This window comes from Rhinolophus sinicus, chromosome 3 (genome assembly GCF_057876585.1).
Source record: "Rhinolophus sinicus isolate RSI-liver-muscle chromosome 3, RSI-T2T, whole genome shotgun sequence".
Lineage (NCBI taxonomy): Eukaryota > Metazoa > Chordata > Mammalia > Chiroptera > Rhinolophidae > Rhinolophus > Rhinolophus sinicus.
The window spans coordinates 144802565-144814578 of record NC_142503.1 but is presented as its reverse complement, the minus strand read 5'-3'; the positions used below and the strand labels follow the sequence as shown (position 1 = coordinate 144814578).

The 12014-nt window shown below is 41.0% G+C and overlaps 1 protein-coding gene across 1 annotated transcript in view; it reads right to left on the bottom strand.

The window, feature by feature from the left end:
- Nucleotides 1-12014, bottom strand: part of SLC27A2 (solute carrier family 27 member 2) — a 37293-nt gene that overhangs the window by 11275 nt on the left and 14004 nt on the right. Inside the window, exon 5 of the mRNA XM_019730669.3 lies at nucleotides 1094-1288. Within this exon, the coding sequence (XP_019586228.3) occupies nucleotides 1094-1288 (195 nt within the window). The remainder of the gene's footprint in view (nucleotides 1-1093; nucleotides 1289-12014) is intronic.

Below are 12014 nucleotides of genomic sequence, written 5' to 3'. Positions count from 1 at the left end.
TACAAACTTCCAGTTATATAATAAGTCCTGGTATGTAATATACAGCATGGGGATATAGTTAATAATGCTGTATTGTATATTCGAAAGTTAAGAGAGTAGATCTTAAAAGTTCTCATCATAAGAAAAAAAATTGTAACTATGAGGTGATGGATGTTTACTATACTTACTGTGGTGATCATTTTGCAATATATACAAATATCATGTTACATACCTGAAACTAATATGAAGTTATATATGTATGTCAATTATATCTCAATGTAAAAATTAAAAAATACCTTTGTGGTGTAGCTATTAAGTGAACACAAATGTTCAAAAGATATATCCCAGTTCTCTCAAACGTCTAGATAATACTTCTTAACCCTGGCTGCAGAGCTTTAAAAAAAACACTGATACCTGGGCCCCACCTCAGGACAACTGCATCCAAAACTCAGGGGGTGAGGCCCTGCACCTGTATATGACCCACAGTATGATGAAAGGGAAATACCACATGTCACAGTCTATGTTAAACTTACGGACCTGGCAACCTCCAGGTGTTTTATCATATGTAAGTATAAATAGCATCAGGAAGACTTCACCTAAGTTGAAGATGGTAAAGGCACAATGGGTTGTTTATTCATAGAAATTAAGATTTTTAAATTAGAACACCCTATCTTTTTGAGGTCCTTGTCATAGAGAATGAATAAAACCTCTCTTGATGATACCGTTTCCCCGAAAATAAGACCTAGCTGGACAATCAGCTCTAATGTGTCTTTTGGAGCAAAAATTAATATAAGACCTGGTATTACATTACATTACATTATATTATATTATATTATATTATATTATATTATATTATATTATATTATACTATATTATATAAGACCCGGTCTTATATTATAGTAAAATAAGACCAGGTCTTAGATTAATTTTTGCTCCAAAAGACGCATTAGAGCTGATTGTCCGGCTAGTCTTATTTTGGGGGAAACTCGGTAGGGATAGACCATGGCTCTGATGCTGCATGAATCTGATAATATCATTATCATGACAAAGCTTTTAAGAAATCTCTATATTCTGAAAACTGGCTACATATGCTCTCATTTTTCAATGTACTTACTCTCTGTAGGTAGTTTACTCTTCCAACAGCACCAATTTTTCTCGTATAATTTGTAAAGCCGATATTGCCTTCAGTGGAAGCATAGAACTCATAAATGTGAATGTCCCCAAATCTCTTGATGAATTCTCTCCACACATCTCCTCGCAAGCCATTTCCCAAGGCCATTCTCACTTTGTGATCACGATCGTTTGGTTTCTGTGTAGGAGGAGAACACAATGAAACAACTCTGGAGACTATGCTTGCATATTAATAATTGCCTTTCTGTTTCTTCATATTTATATTGGTTACAAATTCACCTTAGTGCACACCTTTTCTGCTACCCACAGGCCTAACTCCTCCTTTCCCCCCACCCCCAAAAAATGCAGTATGGGCCAACAGTTAGTTAGCCCTCTGATTTAACAACCAAAAGACTTAGACTTTCCCATTTGATTTTTATGAGGCAAGGTGAGACAATTGGACAGACCTAAGTGATGCCAGCATTTACTCCATATCCGGTCTGAAACTAGAACAATGTGTTGATTGTTTTCTTGTTGGGGCTGGTGAATCTCAGTGAATTGACAGAAAGGAGGGGTCACATGGCAAAGGTTTGTCAGAGACTAAAAGAACCTCAAAGGATGATTTTTACTTGAAAATGAAGAAGAAAACTGGGAATACAGTTCAAGGAGAGACTCATTTTCCACAGAGTCATTAAAGAGAAGTAATGTTAGGGCTTGAGGAGACTGGAGAGAAGAATCTTGATCATGCCCTCGTGTAACTGATAGACCCAGAGGTCACAAGACCAGATAGAGCTGAACCCAGACAATGCAATTGTCCCAGTGGGATGGGAAGGGGAAGAGAGGGAGGAAGTTGGCTCCCAGCTGCCTCAGGTGGCCTGGGAGGAATATGCTTTGCTATAAATAAAAATCACGAAGAGTGTAAAAACTGAAAGGAGAGCTTGTGTCAGCAAGAGAGGTGGGGTTAGGACTGGGCTGCATTCCACTGAACTGTACCTATTTATGTGGCTCCTACAAATATGTCTAAACCTACGGACATTTTAATGATATTTTATCTTAATGAGGCAATTGGTGTCCCCAAGGAGATCACAGCCTGGTGGGAGAGGCAGGTAAATAAATAACTGTAATTTTAACTTGCAAATTTTGTAACTCTGTGACCTTTCTCTACTAGATAACTGAATGGAATGGGGTAAAAGTGCTAGGTAACTAGGACTCTCCTCAAACATCAAGTTTTAATTGCTTTGATCAAATAGCATTTTGCTTAAAAAAGCAAATGCTATAAAAAGTATATATTATTTCCTGCTCAGTGGAATCACTGTGAAGTGATTTTGGAATAAAGCTTCCTCATTGGAAAAAACTGTTGGAAGAGAGGCTGATAAGGGGAGAACATTTGATAAGGCATTTATAAACCAAACCAAAACAAACCTTGAATTGGTTTCCATGTGGGGGGGGGGAGCCAAGTGACTAGCGGAGCAGCATGTATGCATTTAATTTTTAAGTAGCTCCTTGGTCAAAACTCAGGTGGTAAAGCTCTCAAGTGGTGAATCCTAATCAGAGAGGTGGACAGATACTGGTCACTGGTAAAAACTGGGCTCCTTGAGCAATCTTTCTGAGGAGGAAATGTGTAGAGAGAGACCAGTGGCCTCATGCCAGTGGTTCTTCATCAGACTATCAGGAGAGCGACCTGAATATTTTGAACCTGCGTGAACCTAGACATTCTGACTGAAGGGGAATCTTTTCTCTTAAACAGCGCCCTAGGTCCATAGGTCACTGAATCTATTCCTTTTGTAAAACAAAAAATTTAAAAAAAAAAAGATTTTTATTAAAATATAGCTAACATATAATTAGTTTCAGTGGTACATCATATTTGTTTAACATTTATATACCTAAATAAGTGATCACCACGTTAAGTCCAGCAACCATCTGACACTGTGCTATGTTATCACAATATTATTGACTATATCCTCCATTGCTGTACATTACATTCTCATGACTTATTTTACACCTGAAAATTTGGACCTCTTATTCCCCTTCATCTTTCCCCCCTCTTTTAATTTTCCAATTACAGTTGACATTCAATATTATTTTATATTAATTTCAAGTGTACAGCATAGTGGTTAAACATTTATGTAATTTAAGAAGTGATCCCCCTGACTAGTCTAGTACCCACCTGGCACTATACATAGTTATTACCATGTCATTGACTATATTCCCTGTGCTTTACTTTACATCCCCATGACTATTTTGTAACTATCAGTTTGCATTTCTTAATCCCTTCACCTTTTACACCCTGTCCATGACCCCCTCCCATCTATCCCCCAACAAATCTAGTGCCCATCTGATACCATAGTTATTACAATATTATTGACAGTATTCCTTACACTATGCTACATCCCCATAACTACTCTGCAGCAACAAATTTGTACTTCTTAATCCCTTCCCTTTTTCACTCACTCCCAAACCCCCTCCCATCTGGCACCGATCAATATGTTCTCTGTATCTATGAGTTTCTGTTTTGTTTATTTTGTTCTTTAGATTCCACGTATAAGCGAAATCACATTGCATCTGTCTTTCTCTGTCTGATATACTCCACTCAGCACAACACCCTTCAGGTCCATCCATGCTGCCACAGGTGGCAAGAACCCATTCCCTTTCCTGGCCGAGCAATATTCCATTGTATATACTCGTATGTATCACCTCCTCTTTATCCATTCTTCCATCAACAGACACTCAGGCTGCCTCCACATCTGGCTATTGTAAATAATACTGCGATGAACATATGGATGCAAATGTCTCCTCAAAGTAGCATTTGGGTTTCTTCAGATAAATACCCTGAAATGGAATTACCGGCTCCTTCTTTTCTCTTGTTATAGCTTTTTATTTTATTTTATTTTATTTTTATTTTTTATTTGAACCAAACTGACATATGCCAGGAAGCAAGATCTCAAATGCTTCCCTTATAGCCTTTGTTTTAAAGTCTATTTTGTCTGGTATAAATATTGCTACTTCAGTTTTTTGTTTGTTTGTTTCCATTTTCATGCAATCTATTTTTCTATCCCTTTACTTTCTGTCTGTGTGTGTCTTTCAATCTGAAGTGAGTCTCTTGTAGGCAGTATACGTAAGGGTCTTGTTTTCTTATCCATTCAGCCCTCCTATGTCTTTTGAGTGGAGCATTTAATCCATTTACACTGAAAGTAATTGTTGATAGCTATGTAGCTACTATCATTTTATTATTCATAATTTTGATTTTTTTTTTCATCTTAAAGAAGTCTCTCTAACATTCCTTGTAATACTGGTTTGGTGGTGATAAACACCTTTAGCTTTTTCTTGTCTGAAAAGCTCTTTATCTGTCCTTCCATTCTAAATGATAGCCTTGCTGGGTAGAGCAATCTTGGTTGTAGGTCCTTGATTTTCACCACGTTAAACATTTTGTACCAATCCCTTCTGTCCTGCAAAGTTTCTGTTGAGAAATTGCTGACAATCTTATGGGAGGGCCCTTATAAGTTACTAGTTGCCTTTCTCTTGCTGCTTTTTGGATTCTCTCTTTGGCTTTAATCTTTGCCATTCTAATTATAATGTGTCTTGGTATGGGCCTGTTGGGTTCATCTTGTTTGGGATTCTCTGCACTTCCTGGACTTGTATGTCTATTTCCTTCACCAGTTTTGGAAAGTTTTCAGTCATTGTTTCTTCAAATAGGTTCTCAATTCCTTTCTTTCTCTCTTTTCCTTCTGGTACCTCTATGATGTGAATATTGTTATGCTTGATGATGTCTTAAACTGTCCTCAGTTTTTTGGATTCTTTTTTCTTTTTGCTGTTTCCATTGGGTGTTTTCTTCTACCTTGTCTACCAAATTGCTAATTTGATCATCTGCTTCGTCTAGTCTACTGGTGGTTCCTTCTAGTGCATTCTTCATTTCAGTTATTGTATTCTTCACTTCTGATGATTCTGTTTTATGGTTTCTATGTCCTTTTTTTTTTTTTTTTTTTTGGTATGCTTGCTATCTTTGTTGTAGTTCTCACTAGGTTCCTTGAGCATCCTTATAACCATTGTTTTGAACTTTATATCTGGTAAGTTGCTTGCCTCCATTTTGTTTAGTTCTTGTTCTGGATTTTTCTCCTGTTCTTTCATTTGGGATGTATTTCTTTATTTCCTCATTTGTGCTGCCTCTCTGTTTTTGTTTCTATGTATTAGGTAGATCTGCTATGTCCTCCAGTTGTAGCCAGGTACCCTTATATAGTAGGTGCCTTATGGGGCCCAGTGGCACGGTCTCCCTGGTTACCTGCACTGTGTGTTCCAGGAGTGTCCCTGTGTGCCCTCCTGTTATAGTTGAGCCTTGATTGCTTTTGGAATGTTAGTGGGTGGGATTGACCCTTAGGCTGATTGGCTGTGGGGTTTTGCCACGTCCACAGCTTACAGGCTGTGCAGGGGGCTTACCCCACTAACTGGGATTTGCCCCAGTGGGCTCTGGTGCCTGTTGAGACTGCCCTTTGGGTGTGCCATTTGTGGGGCTAACTGGGTGGTGTTGTGCTGTGGTCTGAAGCCAATCTCCAGGTATGTTGGTTCTGGGACCTCTTGCGAGGGGCTCCAGTGCAGGCCCAGGTCACCCACTGCCTGTGACTGGCCGGGGACTACCTGGTAGGAGCTATAAGGTGATTCGTGGTTATTTGCTGCCTTTGCTAACCCTGGGGGCACCTGGGTGAGGCCATGCTGCAAACTGAGGATATCTGCCACCAGTATTGGGCCTAGGGTAGCTCTGCAAAATGCCAGGACATCATGAGGCCTGCTGCCACCTGCCAGCTCTCTTATGGTTCAGCCCCTGATAAAGGCTTCTTTGGTGTGCAAGTTGGGTGAGGCAGGGTCTCAGAGAGTCACTAGAATGTGAAGAGTTGTAGTCAGCAGGTTAATGTAGACTCTGGTTTAGTGCAAGTGCTGAACCTGAAGCTACTCAGCAAACGTCTCAGAGCACACAGAGGGCAGTAGCCGCCTGCCTGGGGTCTATCAGACTCTGATAGTTTTCCAAGAAAGAGTGCAATGCGGGTGGGCTGGCTGCTTGCAGAGTAAGTGCCTCCAGCGTTTGGGGAGTTGGGTGGGGTGGGGTCCCAGTGAGTCAGCAGAATGGAGCAGCAGAGCTCACCAGACCAATCAGATTCACATTTGGCCATGTGGAGGCGGGCTCAACACAGGAAAGATGGCGCCCGCCTCCCAGCTGCATGGGAGGAGGACCTCCTCACAGGGAAATGGTGACTGTCCTTCAGCCCCCAATCTGAAGCAACACAATTCAGTCTGCTCCTGTATGTCCTCGACAGCTCTGAGTCACTGTCCTTTCGCTGGAGCCCTAGGTGAGTGCCTGCGAGTGAGAAAGTCTGTGCTTGGACCTTTTAAGAGGATGTTTGAGTTTCCTGCCACCTTCCGTCCCACATAGATGGTTGGAATCCCCATGATTTTTCACAGCCAGATGTTGTGCCACCAGTACTCTGGGCTGGGGAGGCCATCTGGGGCTGGCGTCCCTTGCTCCTCTGGGGGAAAACTCTGGGGCTGAAATATCCTTCCCAGTTCTCAGCTGCCACATGTAGGTTTGGGGTTAGCTAGTTCCATGTCTCCACCCCTCCTGCCAGTCTCTATGTGGCTTCTTTATAACCTTAGTTATAAAACTTCTGTTCAGCCAGACTTCAGGTCGTTCTCCAGGTTGATTGTTCTATAATTTAGTTGTAATTTTAATGTGTTCATGGAAAGAATCAAGCACAGTTTTTATCTACTCTGCCATCTTGGATCTCCTTCTATTCCCTTTTATAATTGCCAAGTACCTATAGTAAGGGAAACCATATGTCTGGTTTGCCAAAGCCTGTTCTGTTTATGCCTGTTGTCCCGATGTGCTTTTAATTACACTCCTTTCACTCTCAAGTGTCTCTATTTGGATAATGAATTGTAGAGTCATCCTGTCCACAAGGCACTGTTCTCAGTACAGACTGTCAACTTTTAAGAGACCACTACTCCTCACCCCACTGCTGTCCCTCACTTTCACTGCAGGAATAAAACATCACAAATATTTGAGGAATACTTAAAACTTTTGCTTAATAATAACCACCTGACCCGGGGCTTATCTGCTCCCAGGCCTGTGTGAAAAGCCTCAAAGTAGCATTCCAACGTGTAAACTTAAGACCTTACTTATTTCATATGTAGCCCACAATCACCTTCTTAGTTCATTTTCTTGTCTAATGGGTGGTGAACATCTATCTTCCCCATTAGATTGTAAATACCTTTGAGGTCAAATATATTTCTATATCACGCACAGTACCTGCACCTGTAGCAATCCCTGTAGCAAAAGAAGAAATACCCTCCACCAGGAAACCCCCGACTTTCCTGTTCAACAGTTAGTAGCCAGGACATCAGCACAAGGGCAAGGGCTGAGGACACAGGAGTTTGCAGGTGCCCTGGGTGTGCAGAAAGCATGCCAGCCTCACAGGTGCTGCTGTCACCTGCGGGTGGCAGGTATCTGGGCTCATAGTCACAATAGAAGGGTTCAGTTTGCATCATAAACTGAGGGATCTTATTACACCAGCAGAAGGGATTAAGGAAATGTTTGTGAACACAAACCGGGAGATCCTAGAGCCTTCTGAGATGGCTGGTTCTCAGCTTAGCTTTCGCTCACCAGTGGCTGAGAACACTGGGTAGGTGTGACTCGAGTTTTCCTCTCCCAGAAGAGAAATGGTGTTTTCTCATCACCAAAGCCACTCCTCAAAAGAACTACTGTAGTTGAGGTCAAGGGTCACCTGCTCAGTTTTCTTTAACAGGGATCATGTCTTCTACATGTCACGCATTTTACCAGTATTGTCTTCCTTAAGTTTCTAAAGGAGCCTACCAAGATGTGAGAGGTAATAAAGCATTTGCCTCATGTTACAATTGAGGAAACAGAGCCTTGAGAAGGTTAAAATAATTTGACAAGATCACACAGGTAGCAGCACAGTTGCTCCAAGATTCAAATCCAATTCTATATGACTTCTTTTCCATAATTAAAAAAAAAAAGACACACACACACAGTTTAAGAGTTGAAAGTACTGAAGGGCTTTTAAATGAAGAATGCTCTTCATTATGCTTCTCTGTCCTCGTCCTTTACCCCAGCTCACCCCTCAGAGGCAGACACTTTGAACTCTTGTAGCTGTTTCTTCTGATCTCCATATTTCTAAATTAATTGCTAATACCGCTATCATTTGATTCATTGATTTTACACATTATTTATTGATTTCCTATTGTGCTAGATGAGGATTAAACTCTCTCCCATCCTCTCTCCCATTTTTCCAATATCACGATTTTGGGTTAAATCAACATCCAGTGCTCATAATATACTATGGATGAGCCAAGTAATATACTATGATCAAATTCTTGAATACATTTTTGTTTTTCCTGGAATAAATTGCCTCTCTGCTCATTTGCTTCATTTTCTTAGTTTCTATTTGTAGAAACTCTTTTCTCATCCTTGAACAGCCTCTAAGTAACATTTTCCTCATAGTGAAATCTATCAGATGACATAATTTCCTTTTTTCCAGTATGCTTCCTTTTAGCCTTCAGCTCCATTCTGGACTAGTTGCTCGCCACGCCTGGGGATTCCCTTTGCCTCTCCTTCCTGGATCCTGTGTCTTATCTCTCTCCTTCCACTCTTCTGTTTGCGTGGAACACTTTCTCCAGTAACTTCCTGAAGGAGGGTGTGTAGGAAATACATTATTTTGAGACTGTGGATGTCTGAAAATATTCTTACTGTACACTTGACTGATAATTTGATTGGATACAGAATACTAGATAGGCAATAATTTTTACTTAGTATTTTGAAGGCCCCGCTCCTTTGTTTTCCAGCTTGCAGGGTTGTTATTGGCAAGTCAAAGGTTATTATGGAATCTTTTCTTTCTCTCTCTTTTTTTTGGTGGTGTTAAATTTCATCATAGCGTGGATTTTAAAATTTTAATTCCATTCATTTTATTCAGTACACTATTGGCCCTTTCAATCTGTGCTTCAGTCCTGGGAAGTTTTGTTGTTGTTGTTTTGTATTATTTCTTTGATAATTTCTTTCTCTATTTTCTTTTTCTGATTTCCTATTGATTAGATGCTGGATCTTTTGGTCTGATATTCTAATCTTCTTATCTTGCCTCCCCTCATGTAATCACTTTATATTTTCTCCAAATTTCAGTAAGATTTCTCAACTTTATCTTCCAAATTTTCCATGAACTAAAACATTTTTAAATCATGTTTTTATTTTTCAGGAGGTCTTATTCTGTTTGTTTGTTTGTTTGTTTGTTTTGGCATCATACTAGTCTTGTTTTATGAATATAATATCTCTGAGGATATTAATTGCAGGTTTGGGGAAGTTTTCTTCTGCCGTCTGAATTAATGTTATTTCTTTTGACGATCTTTCCTATTGGAAGTTTTCCTCAAGTGTCTGCTGATCCTTGATGTCTGTTTACATTAGGAACAAGGCAACTTAAAGATGTTTGAACAGCTTTGTGTGGTGGGCAGAGGCTACTGCCAGGTGGGCTGCTTTGTCCAGTGATGGGGCAGTGAGCCAATGTCCAATTTATTTTCTGGGAAAGTTGAGTTCTTCCTAAGAATTACCCTTCTCCATTCTCTTGCCTACAAGCATAAACTGGCTACTGGAGATCTAGAAGCTGCACAGGGAAAGGGAGGGAGTTGGGGGGAGGGGTGTCTCTCTAGTCAGTAAGAGGATATTTACTCAATCTCTATTGTCAGTGCCTCACCTCTGCCCTCCTCTGCTCTTGGGGTCCTTGAGTTCAAGCTTTTCTAGGTCTTCTCAAGAGATCAAACCTACCTCCTACAGGACTGGGAGAGGGGAGCAGCAGGTCTAGCTGCTTCTTATAGACTTTCACTTTCAAAGCTCCTCCTTTTTTCAAGCCTGATACAGCATCCCTCCTTCAGTTATACTCAATTTCTCAGATTTCAGGAAGTCAATCAGCTTCCTTCTTGTTGGCACCTGCCTCTTAAGTTTCACCTCTCTCAATCCTGTGATGTCAGGGACCTCCCCCTTTCAGCTCTATGTACTATGTAGTTCCCGGTTGCAATGTCTCCAAGACAATGGAGCTTGTGTGTCTTTTTCTTGTCCTTCTGGTTTTGGGAAGTCTTCCGAGAGGTGAAAGGCAGAAGGTATTCATCATCTTAGAAAAAAATCTGAGTCCATGTTCTTAACAATGAATACGCTATACTTCTGCCTGACTTCCTAAGGAGAGAAGAGAGCATCCAGCGACAGGAATGAAAGGGGGAAGCTCAACTTCTCTGTTATACATTGGAGCCCTTTCTCCCTCCAGTGCATTTTCCCACTGTCGCTGAAAAGACTGTTTAAAAACACATCTTCCACATCACTCTTCCACAAAAGGCCCTTTAGTGGTGCTTTGTCACATGTACATTTACGTCTCAGCAAAGTAAAGCCCTCACTCACCACCTGGCCCAGTCAATCAGTCCCGCCTCCTGCCACATGCTTGCTGTTCCCAACACACCAGGTCCTTCATTCCACGGCTCTGCATATGCTGTCCCAGCTAATGAGAAGCCCTTCTTTTCCTGCATGGCTGGAAAACTTCTCTGCAAAACTCACCTTCCCTGGCAAACCTTCCCTGATTCTGCTCTTTCCCTCTCTCCTCTGTCCTGTTCCTGTCCTGGCCCCCACAGGTCTGACTGGTCCCGCTCCACCCTGTGCTGCCACATACCCCTCTATCCTGTTTTCTATCAGAATGGAGGTGCTACAGAGAGAAATTTTAGGCTGGGAATGGACCACAGAGGTTACCTAAATTTGGAGGGAAGGCAGACAACACTAGGAGGTAAGTTGAATCTATTCAGCTGTTTCAGGGTTCTGGTCTATTTTATTTCCTCTTCTAAATTTTATGCCTTCTACGTATGGCCCCAGAAACTCTTTTCTGGTTCCTTTTTCCTCCTCCCACCTGGGTCACACTCACAGCAGGCAGGACAAAGCCTCATTTAGACCCCTTCCTGTGGCTTCAATCCCTAACTGGAGTAGAGAAACACTCAGTTTTAATAATATCTTGTTCTGATAAAACTTTTTTTCCTAAATGACATTGCTTTTTAGGCAATGACACAAACAAAATGGCAGCTGGCAACTGCACACTGTAGGAAATGAACCTAACTAACCTTTCATTATAAACTGGCGCTCTGGATGCAATGGCCCAAATAGAACAATGGCACAGGTAAAATGGATAAAGACTATTCAACAATAATACTGTAAAATTCACTTAAGTCAACAGCTTTGCTACCCAATGCCCTCTCAACCTCAGACGAGAGTGACTGACTAATTTGGATGTCTTCTCTTATTTCTTCCTTTGTATATATGGGGCAGAATTTTCTTTCATTCATTCAATGAACATGTGTGGAATACCTATTATGAGCTTAACATTCTTAATCACTAAAGATAATGATAATAGTGGCTACCATTTATTGATTATTTACTAAGTGTCAGGTACTTTGGTACATGCTTTATGCACATCATTTCATTTCGCCTTCACAGCTCCCTGTGAGGTAGGCACTATTATTACCGCTGTTGGCTAATAGAAAACAGATTTAGAGAGGTTAAGTATCCTGCTCAAATGGCAGAGTCAGGCATCAGGCCTGCTGACTCCAGACTCCTTGTTCTTAAGCACTGTTCTAAGTCCCTTGAGCCAAAGGGAACTCCTGCCCTGAGGGTGACTGGGAATTAGTTTCTGTATATGGTGTTTGGTAAGAGTTGAGTCATTCTTTTGCATGTGGATATTCAGTTTTCTCAGCATCATTTGTTGGAAAGACTGCCCTTTTTCTATTGAATGGTCTTGGTACCCTTGAAAAGTCATTTGACCATATATATGTGGGTTTATTTCTGGGCTCTCTATTCTATTCCATTGGTCTATGTCTGTCTCTATGTTAGTACCACACTGCTTTGATTA